This window comes from Choristoneura fumiferana, chromosome 20, assembly GCF_025370935.1.
Source record: "Choristoneura fumiferana chromosome 20, NRCan_CFum_1, whole genome shotgun sequence".
NCBI classification, from domain to species: Eukaryota; Metazoa; Arthropoda; class Insecta; order Lepidoptera; family Tortricidae; genus Choristoneura; species Choristoneura fumiferana.
This window is the reverse complement of record NC_133491.1, coordinates 10,126,800-10,145,188: the sequence shown is the minus strand read 5'-3', so window position 1 is coordinate 10,145,188 and position 18,389 is coordinate 10,126,800. Positions and strand designations below refer to the sequence as shown.

The 18,389-nt window shown below is 35.0% G+C and overlaps 3 protein-coding genes across 4 annotated transcripts; 1 reads left to right on the top strand and 2 right to left on the bottom strand.

The window, feature by feature from the left end:
• LOC141439149 (uncharacterized) lies at positions 1-221 on the top strand (the record flags this gene model as incomplete). The annotated part of the gene is given in 1 exon segment (XM_074103304.1): positions 1-221. A coding segment is annotated over 1 exon segment (199 nt), but the record flags the coding sequence as incomplete, so codon positions are not given.
• Positions 222-319: 98 nt separating this feature from the next.
• On the bottom strand, positions 320-12,238 carry LOC141439150 (uncharacterized). Its single transcript, XM_074103305.1, has 3 exons — positions 11,920-12,238; positions 9,328-9,463; positions 320-2,824 (listed from the first exon to the last, which is right to left on the bottom strand). Exons 1-3 carry the CDS (start codon positions 11,992-11,994, stop codon positions 2,709-2,711), a joined length of 327 nt encoding a protein of 108 aa, XP_073959406.1. The 5' UTR covers positions 11,995-12,238; the 3' UTR covers positions 320-2,708.
• A 1,333-nt stretch (positions 12,239-13,571) lies between these two features.
• Positions 13,572-16,428, bottom strand: LOC141439203 (uncharacterized). Of its 2 annotated transcripts, none has more exons than XM_074103387.1 (4): positions 16,254-16,428; positions 14,910-14,962; positions 13,764-13,899; positions 13,572-13,695 (listed from the first exon to the last, which is right to left on the bottom strand). In XM_074103387.1, the coding sequence occupies exons 1-4, from the start codon at positions 16,267-16,269 to the stop codon at positions 13,583-13,585; spliced, it is 318 nt and encodes a 105-aa protein (XP_073959488.1). In that variant the 5' UTR covers positions 16,270-16,428; the 3' UTR covers positions 13,572-13,582. The 2 variants fall into 2 exon arrangements, with proteins under 2 accessions (XP_073959488.1, XP_073959487.1); XM_074103386.1 differs by lacking the exon at positions 16,254-16,428 and adding an exon at positions 16,093-16,247.
• Between the last annotated feature and the right edge of the window lie 1,961 nt (positions 16,429-18,389).

Genomic DNA, 18,389 nt, shown 5'->3' with positions numbered 1-18,389 from the left:
AGCTGTTGAGAGCCAGTTACCTAGAGAACTGTTGAAATCCAGGGATTTCTATGATAACCCAGCGGTTGCAGAGGGTCTGGCTAAAGAGTCCTGGTTTACTAACAAGGAGATGCAGGTGGTGGAAAGGGAAGCTGAGAAGATCCCTAGGTCGAGCATCTACAAGATAGTCAAGAGCGCTGGATTCTTGGATCGGCATTAAAGTTTCGAAATGTAGTGAAACTAGAATAAGTGGAATCGCAGAGGATCAGTTATATTCATCAAAAATAAAAATCGGAATCAGAAGCTCATTTTGCAGTGAAATCTTTTACATATCTGTTAATTCAAGATAACCAGCGCTTACGGAATATTGACGGGAAGCATTATTTTTCCAAAATTCAGTTAGTTTCTATATTGCTTGTTAACCATAAATTGAGCATAAAATACTAAAGAAACTAATTTGGGCACAATAATAAAACACAATAGTACCTAGAGTGCATATAAAAATACAGCACTTTACTAATAGATGCTTTCTTGTAAGTACTTTAAATTTTATCACAACCAATTCCATTTCTGTCCGAAATGTATGTGATTGACGTTACCCACTGCGTACGTTTATCCCATATGACTGATTTCAAAAGTAACGGAACTCCATTTTTGTTTCCAGTTGTAGATATTTTCCACTTTGCAGGTTTTTTGTACGATGAACTGATAGCTTACATATTCTGTCAATGATGAAGGTGCATATAAATATTTTGTATCAATTGATAACACATTTCGTGATTTGATCGTGAACATACATACATTCGCCTTATCTGTTAAGTTTTGTACCTAGTGCTCAAAATTGCTTTTAAATTACATAATGTAGAAATAAGTAGTTTTACTAGATGTAAGTTTATATAATAGGCTATAATATAGATATATTTTTTATGTGTTTGTAAATATTGAAACATATTAATGTTAAATATCGTAATCTTGTTTTTAATAAGCATTTTACCTAGTTATAACTAAATGAAATAGTCATAACATAAATTTTAGTGCTATCTAAATCTTCATAAAATCAAGTCATTTAGGATACTAGTAGAGATTTTATATTTATTTTAATTTCTTGGTAGCTTGTAAAGTTTTTATTATGCATGCAGGTAATTTAAATAATTTATTTTAAATACTGAATTATAGATAATTAGTGCGAAGGTAAACTTGTCAAGAATTTTTACTATTTTGTGTTAATTAAAATTCAATGTTACTATTTAATATTAAAATAGTTTGTGCATGTTTTTTAAAGAAGACCTGTGTGTTGCCATTCTTTTGTTGTATAGACAAAAGCTAAATCTAATATTTGTCTATGGAGTGAGAATCACATGGTATAGTCAGTTAAAATATAGACCAACTCCTTGACTATAGAATCGTCTGTACATGTTATATATTTTTCAGTTCCATATCTATACACCCCATGTATCTTACTGTTGATTACACTCAGGGAGGATAATATTTTGGTACAAAAATAATTAAAGATATATTATTATGTATATTTCTAGGTAGGTAGTTAATAAAGTAGAGCTGTGATCTCGAACAATAAGTACTTATTGTAAGTTATTGTTCAAAATTAGAATAAAATAAAAAACTATGTTTGATAAACTAAATTCTTTTATTCTTCACACAATCACAAGTTACTGATTAATTAATTTTTAAATTTAATTTTACTATATTGTTTTACGTTTTACACAGTCAGGATTAAAAAAAGGAAATCAGTGTGACGACATGATGATGATGACCTGTCAGTTCTATTCTTAGCGGCTGTTTTACCGCTCATTGATTACCTTAATTTGACGAATAAATGTGATGCCGTCTCCGTCTATTCGAACAAAACAAACAGAGACGGCATCACATTTATCCGTCAGATAAATTTAATCAATGGATGGTGAAACAGGGGGTTAGTCTCCTATTGCTATCTAATTAAACTTATTCAAAATCTAGTTACTCGTAATATTGATTACTTATCGGGAGTCAATTTTTGAAAATATATTTTAAGTACCTAAACACCTTGAGTGTCGCTAAAAAAATACCAAATAAAATGTCAATAACAATTTTATCGGCGTGCCTTCCAAAATCGACACCTCATGGATAGTTAAATGACGAAATTACAGGTGAAAAACTTAATTAAATAAAGGACCTGTTGTACGTAGTTGTAACGTGTTCGTATAAACAAATTGACGTTCCAAATTAGAAAAGTGACTTAAGAGAAGTCTCCTTGTTCCATTCCTCATACAAACGTAGTCCGGGTCTCATTTGAAAACTAGGTAACAGAAATAGATGACATTTTGTAAGTATGGACTAGATGTTATTATCTATGCCTGTGGTTTTTCAGATTTTCATATAAATGTGTAATATCAGAATTACAGGAGCTCAAAAGTCGACAAAAAAAGATGTCAACTTTGCACGAGAATAACAGACTAATAAAGCATTTTTACAAAAATCTAAAAAATCACAGCTGCGAGCGCTTATGTCAGAGAGAGAGAGAGAGAGAGAGAGAGATAAAGACAGCGATATCCCAAACGAATACCTAACGCGGCCGCGCGGCCGGCAGGGAAACTTCTCTTAAGCTCTATATCAATTCTGTGCACTACTACATACAACCAGGTCCTTTACTTAAGTTTTTCACCTATACTCCGATTGTATAAGTCATCCGAGTTGACATTTAATACCACCACATTGTCCTTGACCTTATAATATTACCCGTAAGGTCCCGCTTTATCCATGTCACATCCTTCTCCGTACGTGGGTTTCTTGAAGCTTCTTCCTCTTTTACAGGTCACCCAACATTCGTGAACGGGTTTTTGTGTAAAATCTGGAAGTTAAATAAGGTTGTTTATTCATACAAATAACAAAAAATAAATTTTTATAAAAAGTGAAATTGCATATATCTTTGTAAGAATTACCTGACAAAGCCACTTCATACCGGGTGTGGCCTGTAATATGAGCAAATAATTAAAACATAGATCATACTCTTGAAAATGAACAACATTAGTTCAGCGACTTTTAAAAATAATTATTTTTTATTACATTTTAAAGTTTATTCGAAATTATTTGTAAAGCAAAATGCTTGATGTCTGTAGCGTGACAGGCGACATCAGTTGTGTTCAGGATGGCGTACATTGATAGCAGTATTTAATTTGTATGAAAAAAGGAAAGTTTAAAGACTCCATTATTTTTAAAAGTCGCTGAACTAATGTTGTTTAGTTTCACGAGTCATCATCATCATCATCCCAGCCTATATACGTCCCACTGCTGGGCACAGGCCTCCTCTCAGAACAAGAGGGCTTGGGCTATAGTTCCCACGCGGGCCCAGTGCGGATTGGGAACTTCACACGCACCATTGAATTGCTTCGCAGGATTGTACAGGTTTCCTCACGATGTTTTCCTTCACCGCAAAGCTCGTGGTAAATTTCAAATGTAATTCCGCACATGAATTTGGAAAAACTCAGAGGTGCGAGCCGGGGTTTGAACCCACGACCCTCTGCTTGAGAGGCGATAGGTCAAACCACTAGGCCACCACGGCTTTCCACTAGGCCACCACGGCTTCACGAGTACGATCTATGTTTTAATTATTTGCTCATATTACAGGCCACACCCGGTTTTTCTCCGATTTTCAAGTTTCGTAGTAGCCCCTTTGGGCCCTATTCCACCACGCTGACAGGTGCGAGACTACTACTTTCATTGAGACCCATAATGAAAATACGCTTATTTTAATCACGAACAACTACAATTGTAACGTTGTTGAATGTATCACAGTGTATAGTGTAAGTCTACATAATCACTTATACCATATTTCTTAGTGGGGGCTCGTTAGGGAGTAAGTGAATTTAAGAATGTATCTATTTTATAAGTGCATATTGTATACACTTTGCTTCTGTTTGCTCTCCTTAAAATAAATAAATAAACCTTTGAAGCGCAAAGCTTTAATTTCATGTCAAGATTTACCGACAAATCTACAAATAAATGTGGACTAGGAAAAATAATACAACCAGAAAGCGGAATTTTCATGGCATTTTTTGACCTGTCATGGTGACTTCTCACTTATCGACTTCCGATATCTATATATATAAAAGAAGAAACTGACTGACTGACTGACTGACTGACTTATAGATCAACGCACAGCCCAAACCACTGGGGCTAGAAACTTGAAATTTGGAATATATGTTCCTTAATAGATGTAGACGCGCACTAAGAAAGGATTTTTCGAAATTCCCACGGGATAGGGAAATATCTAAACTTTTTTCGCTTTTTTGTTTGTAGTCGAATCTCTGAAACTATTGAGCCGATTTTAAATTTTTTTCACCGTTAGTAAGCTACACTATCTTTGATTGACATAGATTACTTTTTATCCGGGATAATGCAAAATTCCCGCGGGATAGAAATAAATTAATTCAATTTCGGAGCTGATTTAAAAAAATCTTACATATTATGTGATATGACTATCCCCAAAATGACAAAGGCTACTTTTTCTTCGAGAAATTACAAAATTCCCATGGGATAGAAAAAACTGAATGCAACTTCGGGGATGATTTTAAAAATTCTTTCATCAATAGAAAGCTACACTATTCCTCATTAGTATAGACTACTCTTCTTCGGGAAAATGCAAAATTCCCGCGGGATAGAAATAAGTGAATTCAACTTTGGGTCTGATTTTAAAAATTCTTTCATATGATATAATATGACTATCCTCGATTGACATAGGCCACTTTTTTTTTCGGAAAATCCAAAATTCCCATGGGATAGAAAAAACTGAATTCAACTTCAGAGCTGATTTTAAAAATTCTTCCACTAATATAAAGCTACACTATTGCTGATTGGTATAGATTACTCTTCTTTGGGAAAATGCAAAATTCCCGCAGGATAGGTACATAGAAGTCCAAATCCGGAGCTGATTTTAAAAATTCTTTCACTAATAGTAATTGGCAGTATCTCTGATTGACATAGGCTGCTTTTCTACAGAAGAATGGAAATTCCCGCAGGATCGAAATACTTAAGTAAATTCATCATTGGGGTTGATTTAAAAAGATATTTTACCAATTGGGAGCTACATTATCCCTGATTGGCATACGCTACTTTTCTCCGGGAAAACGTAAAATTCCCGCGGGATAGCAAAAAGTAAATTCAACTTCAGGGTTGATTTATTTATAATTCGATACCTAACTCAACCTGAACAGTACCATGACTGGTTGACTGACAGACAAAACATAGCCAAAACTGCTGGTGCTAGAGACTTGAAATTGGCATAGATGGTTAAAGTAATAGAGAGGTGCACTAGGGAATGATTTTTAGAAAATCCCATGGAATAGAAAAATATCTCAACTTTGTTTGTTTCTTTGTTTGATGGGGGTAATCTCTGAAACTACTAAGCTGATTTAATTAATTCTATTACCAATAGAAAGCTACAATATCCCTGATGGACAGACTTTTTTTTTAAATGCAAAATTTCCGCAGAATAAAAATAAGTGAATTCAATTTCGGGGCAGATTTTCAAAATTCTTTCAATAATAGAAAGCTACAATATGTCTCTCATCGACAATTAAGTAAGAATATTAAAATAGATCATAACAGTAATTCATATCCCGCGGGGACTTTACAATTTCTCGAGATACAATCCTATATCGTGTAGGAAGACGCCGGCAAAAGAAACGCGTAGTACTTTAACGTCTTTAACGTTTCAGCAAAACAGGGTTTAAGAGTTGGTACGAATTATGAATGATTAATTACGAATGAAGGTTGATTTTTGAATTCCAAAATGTGCACCATTTTGTCTAAAACAACGTCTTACTGTATCTATATTTCCATGTAATCCTCCAAAAAATCAACCAAAACACGAAAAAAAGGATCGGAGAAAGTAAATGTATGTTTATGTTACCCCAAACTTAACGCGAGCGAAGCCGCGGGCAAAAGCTAGTACATACATATATCGATACACGACATAGGTACTAAAGAAGGTTAAAAGTAGAAGTAAACAGGTTAACAATAGGCGGCTTTAAGATTAAGAGCGATCTCTTCCAATTCACTTTCGAGCGCAGTTGAAAATGTGAAATAGACATAGAATGCAATGAACAATGAATGGATAACAATTTCTAATTGAATAATTTCAGTTCAGTTTTATTAAAATTTCATTTTTTAAATTATTCTGTTGTAATGTTAAAAAATGTTCCATTAATGTCTCTTTAAAAGAATTAGATGTTTTTTTTTTCATATTTTCCAGGTTTTTTACTTCTTTTACAGTCAAATATTCATTTGACTCGAAATAACTCTACATAACATGATACGTTTACGACAATCTAATTTAAGGTCTATTATTATTGACATCACTTAGGTAGAGTCGAAAAGTGAGAAATTACTATGACGGGTCAAAAAATTACACTAAAATTCCGCTCTCTGGTGACAACAGATACAAATAAAAAAAATGACATTCGACATATGTCACTAACAATTGTCACGTTGGTGAAATAGGGGCGATTCGATTTGCAGCATTCGAACATGGCGGATGTAGACAATATCTAATTTTGCTATTTCTGTTTCTTTGGCTAGTTGAAGTATAATTTTGATAGTGTTTTATGCGGCGATTAACCTTAACAGTGAACAGTGATCTCAAAATTCTATATTGCTCTCGTGTTTGACATTTTTTAATGCGCAAATTGTCTCCACGTGGTTTCTGGAATTATAATATCAAGTTGCAAAAACTACAACCACCGTACAACGTCCCTCTCAAAGAGAGTTTACTTTGACACTGGCGAAATTGTCCTATTAACTAGGACAGAAAAGCCATATTTTAAAAGAGAAGAAGAAGAAGAAATAGGGGCTTGGAATCATCATTATTTTACATTCGTATGTTCTGTAGTCTATACCTTACCTTATATTGCAAAAGAAATTCACACAACAGTAACGATATGACCCCAATTTAAAGTTAGTGTCTCTTTATAAAGACAATTGATATTCAACGAGATTCAGCATTAAATTGCGGGTGAAACGTTATTCGTTAAACTACACAAAGCCTTGCAATGCGCTAAATTTGTATGCAATGAACGACACTTTACGACATCGTCAAATAAATGCTGTTTACACAAGACTTTTTTTCGATTGCTCTACGACATGGATTATGCAAAATAAAATGTAAAATAAATGATAGCAAAAGTGACAGAAAACGAAAAAATGGAGCAAGCTAGCTCATTAATTGATTCCACTCACTGATTATCTCACAAGTAGATCAGTAACTTCTACACGTTTTTGCTACAATAACAGATTGAACTGAATAAATTGAAATACGTACAACTAAAAGATGTAACACTTACACCCTGTTTCACCATCAATTGATAATTTTATTTGACGGATAAATGTGATGCCGTCTCTGTTTGTTTTGCTGGAATAAAGGAGACGGCATCACATTTATCCGTCAAATAAAATTAATCAATGGGTGGTGAAACAGCCCCTTAATGTTTTAAACTTTCGCGATTCTCACTCATAACTAATATATTTTGGGACTTTATCAGTGATAAATTCAATAACTCATATAAATAAATAAATGATCACTAATATATTTATTGTTAAAATTACCTCGACTTTTCGACCACAAATCGTATTACATTACAGCGGCCGTGGTCACGAGTTCTAGTCCAAACGTCAAGGTAATTTAAAAATAAATATAGTATTTGTGATTAAGTCCCGAAAGAAAAGTTTCTGGGAAAACTGGGGTTTTCGAAAACATTTAAAAACTACACTGCAACGAAATCGATATTCAGAGTGAATTTTTAGTCATCACCAACCGGAAGACGTCTAAGTATTGCAGAGCAACGACCTCCCTCTTAGAACGACAACTCGCCACTTGCATCCACGGTTGCCCGCAACTCTTAAGATGATGTCGTCAGTCCACCTACTGGGAGGCGTGCTAACGCTTCGTCTTCGTTCGGCGACGCGACTCGAGAAATTTTCTCTCCCAACCTGTAACTCTGTTGTTATCTGCCTTTGGAGCGATGTGGCTCGCCATTTTGCCATTGTATTTTTAATAGCACCTTATTTTTAGAAATATAAGGTTATTGTTAGAAAACTCTCACTTTATGTTTAGCAAGTTAATAAAATACAATCGTTAGAATTAACATAAAAATAATTCATTATAAGCCCTAAGGAACGAACTCTCATCTCCAGACTGACTTAATACTATTTTCATTGGCGCCCAAGTGGGTGTTCAAGTTTCCAGTGTAATCTGATCTCTGAAGTACCCTACAGCTAAACGTTTTCTTAGAATTATCGAGATCTCGTTTGAGTGGTTCATAACTGGCGGGCATAAAGTTTCGCAGAACAACTCAGTCGCAGCAATCCTTGAGTCAGCTTTATAGTTCGTAATAAAACTGTAGCGAGATACCTAGCAGTGGAAAAATATTTTTTCCTTTAATGTTTGATTTCTTGTCATATTTTAAGTGAAGTCTTAAACTGCGATTTGTTTTTCCAATCTTGCAATATTTGTATGTTTACTGAGGTCAAGTTGCATTTCACCCGCTTAGATACTTATAGTAAACGTGACTTGGAAGTTGTACAGATATTCAGCTCAGTTTAGATGATAATGTAACTACAGTTAACAAAAAGTACAATCAGGATGTTGTTTTACGAAAACAGTCATTTGACATAAGGAATCCTGAAAATATAGGCATAATTGCCAATGGTTTGCCTAAATGGGCAAACCTTGGCTTATCTGTGATACCTACTTGTTAATGATATTGCGTATGATTTTATGCTGAGCTCAAAATGGTAAAATATTTACATTTAAATAGTTGCCAACCCGGTTACTAGCAAAGGCATCAGAACTGACAGCTGCCATCGATTTTATACAATTTACAATGTGAGATCTGTCACAGATCTGTGTAACATAATAGTATTAATAGTAGTACCTAATTATAATTACCGAGTATCACCGATAAACCCCCGGTTAAGACGACCTTGTTAAGATCGCGGGTTAGCGGTGGATGCGAAAAGCACAAGACCGGTCTGAGTGGAGAGCCTTGGGGAGGCCTATGTCCAGCAGTGGACGACTTTCGGCTGACATGATGATGATGAAGATGACCGATAAGTCAAGGTTTCCTTTTTGTATACGATAGGGAGATATGAGCAGGCGGGTCACCTGATGGAAAGCAATCACTGCAAAAGGCGCCGCCGCCCATGGACATCCATAACACAAACTGAGTTACGGATGCTTGCCGGCTGCTTGAGAAATGAGTAAGGTTGGTTTTTGGAGATCCCCAAGTTGTACCGGTCCGGAGACACTGGCGCAGCAAACTGATTTCAAATTTTCAAAATTTTTGCTACGGTGATTACCTTTCTGACTGTCGCAGTTGAACTCGTGCATGTCGCAGGTATCTATGAAGGTGCGCATTTCGCCGCAGGAGTCGATCCCACATATTGGGACTTGGTCGTGGCGGCAGATGTCAGCTATTTTACACTCTTCCTCCAACTATAAGAACAAAATGAACTTAAATAAAGCAATGTCTCGTAATGTACCTTAACCTTATATTTTTAACCTTGTATTTTTCACTTTTCATGCTCGTAAAGTTCGTGTTTAACTATATCTAGGCGACATAAAATGACTTTTTATGCTCTAGTGCATAAAATAAAATCTTCGTCTAAGACCAACTTAAGACCAACTTAAGACCAAGGTAATCAGGTGTCAACAGCCACAAACAAAAAAGTTTCTGTATATTTTTTAGATAATTTTTAATTTATATAAAACTAAAAATCATTCAAATCAATCATAATAAATCAGTAAAATAAAAAAATTGAATTATTATAATAATGCATAAAAAATAAAAGGTACATAGAAAGTGAATCATTGTTTCCACTGTTGCTATTTAATTTCCTCGCCATCGAAGTGAAAAGCAGAGCGTAAAACTCGAGCATTAAACCCATTTTCCCCTCGACGTGTCTATCTACCCTCGCCGTACCGGCTCGGGTGGCTATATGAACGCCTCGGGTAAAATGGCTCGTTTTATGCTCTTGTTGTACAATCTTCTATTGATTGATTGATTGATTTTTGATTGTAATGTTTTAAACTTTCGTGATTTTCACTCGTTATTAATACCACAATCGGGACTTGTCACGGTAACAAACGAGTAATAATGTTATGGTAAGTACACAGTGTCATGAGCAATGTCATGGTACAATATAAACCAATAGAGTAGGTTGATACTCGTACCATAAAACAGTAACAGCAAGACGTGACTCTAACAAAAACCGGCCAAGTGCGAAGACTCGCGGCCATATCGACATAATTATAAATATCCAGTGTTGGTGGAGCTCTGTTTGTAAGCAAAAGGCACAAAACGTAGGTCATTATTAAACGACTTCAAAAAATGAGGGAATTTCAGAAAAAAACCATTTGATTTTTCAGTAATATATTGGTATTTGTTAGTAAAATGTACGTAACAATAAATAAACAAACAACAAATGCATTAACAAGGGCAATGGAAAGTACGACTTTATTTCTAGGGCCGGTAGGACGTGTTCGATATTTTTGCACGCTCTGCTGTAGCAGATATTAATGCAGGTGACTGTACTACAGAATAGAATATTTATTAAGATTGGTTTTTTGGAATCTTTTTGTATTTTTTATTTCAATTCCAAATTTTTACTTGTACGGTCATCCCGTAAAACTAAGTAAGAATATTTATTAAAAATAAATAATATGTAGTAAGAATATTTATTAATAATATTAACTATGACGACAGAAAACAACGACCCATTAAATTCGTTAGTGTTAAAGTTTTCTTCCAAAAGCTTCAAAAACTACGGGTACAGCTACAGCCTATAGGCAACAGTTAAACATGTTTATACTTGTTTAAATTGTTCGTTTGTTTATATTCTTTATTGTACAAAAAGGTTACAAAAAAAGTGTTAATTACAAAGCCGGACTTATACCCTGAAGGGACTTAGGGGTTACTTGTATAGTTAAAAGCTGCATATCTATTTTCAAACACAGAAACAGACCGCAATGTGGCAAGCATACATACATTATCTCTCTTTACTTTTGTGATGGCTCGACAAATGTTGTCCCTGTCTTAATCATATATTATAAAAGGGACAAACGAGGGTCACGTCTGTAAGATGAAACTGTCGGTACAGTTTCGTAAATGTTTTATTAATCAATCGAAAAGCAAGAACGTCTAACCTTGTTCTTACGCAGTTAGACTTTCGCGTTTTCATGCATAATTTGTACACGAAACGCGGTATTATTCCACGGAAAGGATGTTTTGTTTACCTTTATGTTTGTACCTTTCCTAGTTTTCGCAGAAACGCGAAAACAAATTTGAGAAATAAGCAAATCTGCAATGTAATTATCCTTGTTATATTATTATGAATGCAAAGGTTTCTAACTATGTGTGCAGTTAAACGGATTTGGATAAAATTTGTTATATAGATACCGATATTTCTCCGTGATCTGGACGTACTCATATAAAATACCGATATCTTAACCTCTTAAGTTAGTATAAATAAAATAAACTTGCTTGGGTGTCCTTCAAACAACATAAACGAAGAACACGATATTATTTTTGGGAATTTCCATCGGAATTAAGAAAAATACAGTCTAGCTCAGCCAGACGTAGTTCACGCGAGCAGAATTGTGAATAAATACAAAAAGTATGTACTATTTTTTTGGTGTTAAGTCGGCTTACGGGCTAAAATAGGAATTTGTTTTTAGTTTTACAATTTTATATGAGGTAGGTTTTAGGGGCTTATTATTTACCTACAGAGCCTTGCTGAAATGCCGGGAGAGGACCATTCCAGGCACAGGTGGGGTTCTTGGGTGAGTTTTTAGTTGATCTCCATTGTTTTCTTCCTTGACCGACCCTCGCCCTTTTCTTCACAACTAGAATTCTTGAAGATAACAATAAAATCAAAACGAAGATATCAAACCTTTGCAGACTCGACGTGTGCTTCGCATCGCGATATCGTCAAAGCGGAAAACACAATCGAAAATACTATTCTCATTATTGACAGTAATTACGATAGTGAGATCATGATTTATGATATAGTGGTACATGTTTTATGTCGCCATTTTGTGAACTAGTTGTAAGTAGCATGTGTTCATGGCGGCGAAATTTTATCGTTGGAAATAAAATGTATTAAAACTTTGTTACATGTTCTATAAAAAGCAAAACGGGAGCGAATAAAATAAATTTATATGTTTTCACCGTAACATTTTTTGCTTCACGTTTTCTTTTTTTTCGTGAACTCAATGGAATCAGAGTGTGGGTGTAAATAAAATGAAGTTTTATTGCCTTCAATATTTTAATACCCCACCCACGTTGCGCGTTGCTAAATATGAACTTAACTCGTATTATACTGATTTGATTTAAAAAAATAAAGTAAGTTAACATAAATGAAACTTTGCGTTCCATGGGAATTACGAATAATCCCTTCTTTTTAGAGGATTATACCACAAGTTTCTGTAGCTCGTGGTGAACTGATGGAGCTAGAAAAACTTCACTTGTCTTTGACATGGTTGTTCGTTGTCAGTCAGTCCATTAATCTTATTATAAAGTTATTTTACAAAAAATGCCTGCTAGTTTATTAGCTATATTTTCAACTACAGAATATATCAAATTATTGAGCTGATAAGTTAAAAGTTTAGCTTTAGACCTACGTGAAAAAATAACTAAGCCGAAACACGCCTTAATTCTCTCGACAATAGACTCGTGTTCAAAGCGGACATGTTTTAAACTTTGTACGTGCGTACTGAGTGTGTTGAAACTTTCAACCCCAAAGGCCCTAACCTAAAATATTAGCACTTTTCAAGGACACAAAACTGTTCTCTCGTTCGTGTTAGCTAACAGAGAAACCTTAACTGGTGATTTTTTTATGATAAACATGTTAAATAAAACCCTTAACGACCCCAAAGTTATGTAAAAAAAAACAAGTCCGCTTGAGTTCCATTGGGCAAATTGATAGGTACACGTAGGTACATCTGGATTTTTTTTTGATAGGCAATTTCGGCCTGTAGCGTCGTGGCAAGCTTTTGTATTTGAGACTTGAGTTGTCTAAGCTAGTTGTCACATAGCGTTTGCAATCATGATGTAAATTGTGTGCTTGAGAGGCTTCCTTGGGCAATTATTTGACTTACTTATTCTACTAACCAATGGTGTTGTTTTTTTTAAAAGTAGGTGTAAGTACAACATCAATTCAGCTGGAAGACATCCACTGCTGAATAAAGGCCTCTTCCTTAGAACGACACAATGAAAGACAATTTGCCACTAGTGTCCACCGGATTTCCGCAACTCTCACGCTGTCGTCAGTCCATCTAGCGAGAGACCTGCCAACCCAACGCTTCGTCTTCCGGTTCGTGGTCGCCACTCGGGGTCGTTCCTTCCTTAACCAAAGTACCTAGTAAACCTACGTATGACGGAATTTTGATCAAGAAAATATCTAGGACAAAGTTGTTATTTTTATAAGTAACTTTGTGGTGGTAAGTGTCGTACGTAGTAGTAAGAACTGTCTCCATGTTTACTCGATGACGTAGGTAAAGGTGCAATCAGATCGATGAGCTCTATTAATGAAACAGCAATAAGTACTTAAATATTCATATTCTATTTTTCGCGTTTAAATTGCAGTCGGTGTTGAATTCCGGCTTCTTAAAAGAGCGCCCGCGCTTGCAGGTGACCCAGCACTCATGGATCGGACGCTGTTTGAAATCTGAAACATGAAAATAATGACAATGTCGATAATGATGATGACGGTAATGAAAAAGACGATAAAGACACCTTTCTTGCTGTCACAGTTGAACTCGTGCATGTCGCATGTGTCTATGAAGGTCCTCATCTCGCCGCAGGAGTCGATGCCGCACATTGGAACTTTGTCGTGCACGCACAAGTCTGCGATCTTACACTCTTCTTCGTTCTACAAATTTAAACCAATTTATTTTCCAGAATACGGTTACAAAGGTCCTATATATGTAACATTTCGTAGGTATTCAACCTGCATGTATACGAGTACAGGTGAACAAAAAAGAACAAAAATCGAAGGGTATTTATCTTGTATTATTCATAACTCTTTGCAATGCAGTCAAAATTGTTTTTAAAGTGAAAACGAAGTTCCCTTTCAGTAAAATTGACTATCTACAATAATATTTAAGATAATTCCCCTCCATGTGGCACTGTGGCATGGTCTTGGTACGACCTGTATTGTCGAACGATTCTACCAAGGAAGCATTTGTAGAAAATATCATTCCATGACCTCGCACTGTCGGACATTGAAATTCATAATGACATTTACTATGAAAATTGTACATACTAACACATATACAAATGACTGTGAAAAACTTTATCTTCTGTTCGGTCGGGTATTATAATGGGCATATAAGGATCGGGTTGAAGCCAAACTAAAGGATTATCTGACAGCCTCAAAGTAAATTGCCCGACTAAAAGCTTTCACAAAGGCTCCATTCATTCGAGCATTTAACCGTATTAGTTGGCTCTGGATTCCATTTTGTTATTTATTTGTGTCTATGAAACACGTTCACGTTTTACTTCTTTAGTATTTTATGCAACTGTTGTATAAGTAAGGTCTTAAAACGCGAGTCAGCGTGGGTAGCGATATGAGTCGCAGGCGAATATCGCTATGAAAGATGCCACGAGCTTTTTAAGATCAAGTTATGCAACGTTGTCTACAATACTTTTTCTAAGACTACTTTTAAATCATCATCATCATCATCATCAGGCTAAAGACTTCCATTTCAACACACATCCGACATATTCAACACGGTATGAAATATGAATTAAGCGAATAACGTTTCGCGCCGGGAATGTAATTTGACATAGGTATAACAAGTTATTTTTTCATGGTTACTTTTTTTATTCACGCTAACTTGCCAGTGGCGCGATCACTTTTATTTTATCACTAATACTGACCTTAATGGTTTCGCTATGCGCATTAGCGTTGATTATTAGATATGACACGATAGCTGAAAAAAAAACATATTTCCGGCATTATTAATAACTAGCTTTTGCCCGCGGCTTCGCCTGTATGGAATTCGGTTAACGCGCGCTATTCTCTCGGGAACTGTGCATTTTTCCGGGATAAAATGTAGCCTATGTCACTCTCTGGCCAATAAATAAATAAATAAATATCATGGGACACTTGACACCAATTGACCTGGTCCCGAACTAAGCAAAGCTTGTACTATGGACACTAGTCAACGGATAAACATACTTATATAGATAAATACATACTTAAATACATATTAAACATCCATAACCCGAGAACAAACATTCGTATTATTCATACAATAGTATCTGCCCCGGCCGGGATTCGAACCTGGGACCTTAAGCTTCGTAGTCAGGTTCTCTAACCACTTGGCCATCCGGTCGTCAGGTCTATAAACTAAGTCTATGCTAAAAATCGCGTCGATCCGTCGCTCCGTTTTGACGTGAAAGACGGATAACATACAAACACATACACTTATGCATTTATAATATTAGTATGGATTATTTATCACTATCGGTGACCCGCAACTTCATCTGCCTCCCTCAGGCAAAAAAGTAACTTATTTCGATCTGGAATAGTATTTCTTTTCATTAGTGGAAAGATGTCTTAATTCAGTCCAGTACTTTCAGAGCTTACACAAACAGTATCGACTCTAGTCGAAGAGTGAAAAGGTATCTACATTATACAGGCTGTCTTCAAATTATTACTTAGGCAGCAACAAATTTTTGTTTCAATGTGTATATAGTCACGCCTTTCACGCGGTTGCCATAATGAAATGTTTGTCATAATTGAGAACTCTATATAAGGTACACGTCCGAGTGGTCGACACGCTAATGCCCAATAGCCGACACCCTGCTGTCATCTCTATTGCTAATGACATAAGATTAAGTATGCCAACTATTGGGCCAGTGACGAGCACTCGTACGTTTATCTTTGGTTAGGTTAGGTTTGTTTTAGTTAAATTGTGAACAATTAATGGATTCGGTGATAACCTAATTAAGAAAAGTTGAAAACAACCTGACATTGTCCTTTCAAAGGTCAATATTTCAAAATGGTTGACCTGATTTTAATGAAACCTTAACTAAAAACCATCACAAGGAAACTCACTCAAAAAATCACATCGAAATCTGTTCATCCGTTTAAGAGTTACGATGCCACAAACAGACAGACATTATTGGTGTCAAACTTATAACATCCCTGTTTTTGTGTCGGGAATTAAAAATAGACAGATCTGTATTTGCATCTAAAGCATCACAATTTTTCCTTACCAAATAATATAATCATAATGCAGCTTCATAATATCAAATTGCTTTTGTCATTTTAGTTTTCAATTGTTAAAAGTATGCACGCACTCCTCACAATTTAGTATTAACGTAATGTTATTTCGTGATAAAATTTATTGAAACACACTATAAAAGAAACAGCAAATCGTTTCGCATCCAGTTTTATGTCTTTATTTCTTTGAGACGCAAATGGACGAAAGAGTAAAACTGTAAATGCAAAAGATGTTATTTTTCTAGACGCTACGCAATTTGTTTCGATGCTATTTTATCTTGTTTGAACCTAATGTTATTCTTTGAGTTTAATTCAAGGGCTTTTTTTCTTTCCATTCTGATAACAAACTATATTATTCATGTATAGTAGGGGAGGTCAACAAGGATTTGAGGATTTCGTGAAGCTCGGCAGATTAATATAAGGCAGGATACCTTGCACCCTGTTGAATACCTCCAGCAAATATGAGTCGAAAAAAAGACGATTTTCCCGCTTGGGCTCCCTTACTATTTTACGTTGTCACCTTTTCATGTGAACAATGAATAACAAAAGATCATTCATTATTTTGAATTCACTCACAGTAAGTTTTCTTTCCTTCACAAAAACCTAAATGAAAATAGATAACAGAACTATATCAATATTAGCGTCATTCTACAAAGGAAATTACTTTAGTGCCAACTAATGCCTATAATCATAAGCCTTAATAATCTTTAGGTACTTGACAAACCATGCAAAATGGGTGGAGTGACAGCTAGTACTGCAATTAGTAACAGAAGAGCGTATCAACGTTCCTAATTCAATCAAATCGCGCTTAATAACTATAAATCATATTCCGTAAGAACATGGCGATTAAGAAGTCTTGATCCTTTCAGACGATAAAAGTGAAATTAACATTAATGTACAAGTATTTTTTTTCTCTCAGTGCTAACCTAAAATTCAAAATAAAATATGAATAACACTTAATTTTTTATTGATAATGCTGTTTTTGTTCTCACATGTCAGGCCAACCGAGCGCCGCTTCCCTAAATTGTTATAATTCGGATCTAGAGAAATAGGTACTTTTAACATCTAAAAGCTGTATACATATAATTGTATTAACAAAATTTTCCCTACTTAAAAATTATTTACATTCTATGTCAACATATTAAATTTGAATGTTTGTTACTTCTTTATGCTAAAATGGCCGGACGGATTTGGGTGAAATTTGGTAAATACATAGCTGGACGTCCAGAATATCACTAAAACTACTTTTTGTCTCGATATTCCCACGGGATTGGAATAAAATCTGAAAATTTCAACCGCTGGTATTAGAAAGAAAGAAAAAAAGCACTTTCTTTCTTTCTTTCGCTGGGATTAGAGACTAAACATTTAACACGAATGTTTTGTGTAACGTCAATGGAAGCCACGATATGGTTTTTGGGAATTCCTATGGAAATTTAGTAAAATCCCAGAATTCCAATTTAACTGCCGGATCTAATGGTTTACAATACAATACAAATATTCTTTATTGCACACCACAAATCAGTACACAAAACTTATAATATAAACACTTGCGAAGTCGCGGGTAAATTTTTAGTAAAGATAATATAATAGACTACTAATAATGTAACATAATTGAATCGATGTTTAATTAGTCAATTACAAAACTTGCAACCAACGCTCGCCCAAATCACGTACAGACAACTGACCTTTTAGTTTCCCAGGATTTAATTTGTTATAAGTGAACGTATCTTGTATTTACGACGATGCAGATATTACAACTGTAGTTTATAGTCTGCACGTACCTAGATAATTTGATAGTGATTATAAACTTGCTGGAATTTCTGCGAAGTTTTACTTGTGCACTTAGTTTGAGAAGTAATTGCTTTTACTGTGATTATTGATTTTATAATTTTTATACCAGCGTTTTAAGCTCAAAATAACTTTTTTTCTTAAGAGCGTTAGGCTGTTTCCCTATTATTATTATGCACCTTGACAATAAATGCTCTTGCACCTACATAAAACCAACGTAACATAGCCGTGTTTTATTTGGGTGGAGTTCAAAAACAAGGCTACTCAATGAGGGTAAATAATTAAAGCTTGTATTAAAGTACACAATATAGGTACTCGTAATTTCAAACGGAACCTTTTCC

What these genes read in the sequence shown, in the direction of transcription:
- LOC141439203 (XM_074103386.1), bottom strand. Translation starts at nt 16,120, where the DNA reads ATGAACAGATTTCGATGTGATTTTTTGA. An exon ending in CGCATAGCGAAACCATTAAG is followed by an intron (nt 13,900 to 14,909) that starts GTCAGTATTAGT and finishes TTAAATTTGTAG; the next exon opens with AACGAAGAAGAGTGTAAGAT. An exon ending in CAACTGTGACAGCAAGAAAG is followed by an intron (nt 13,696 to 13,763) that starts GTGTCTTTATCG and finishes TTCATGTTTCAG; the next exon opens with ATTTCAAACAGCGTCCGATC.
- LOC141439150 (XM_074103305.1), bottom strand. Translation starts at nt 11,994, where the DNA reads ATGAGAATAGTATTTTCGATTGTGTTTTCCGCTTTGACGATATCGCGA. An exon ending in CACACGTCGAGTCTGCAAAG is followed by an intron (nt 9,464 to 11,919) that starts GTTTGATATCTT and finishes TTGTTCTTATAG; the next exon opens with TTGGAGGAAGAGTGTAAAAT. An exon ending in CAACTGCGACAGTCAGAAAG is followed by an intron (nt 2,825 to 9,327) that starts GTAATCACCGTA and finishes TTTAACTTCCAG; the next exon opens with ATTTTACACAAAAACCCGTT.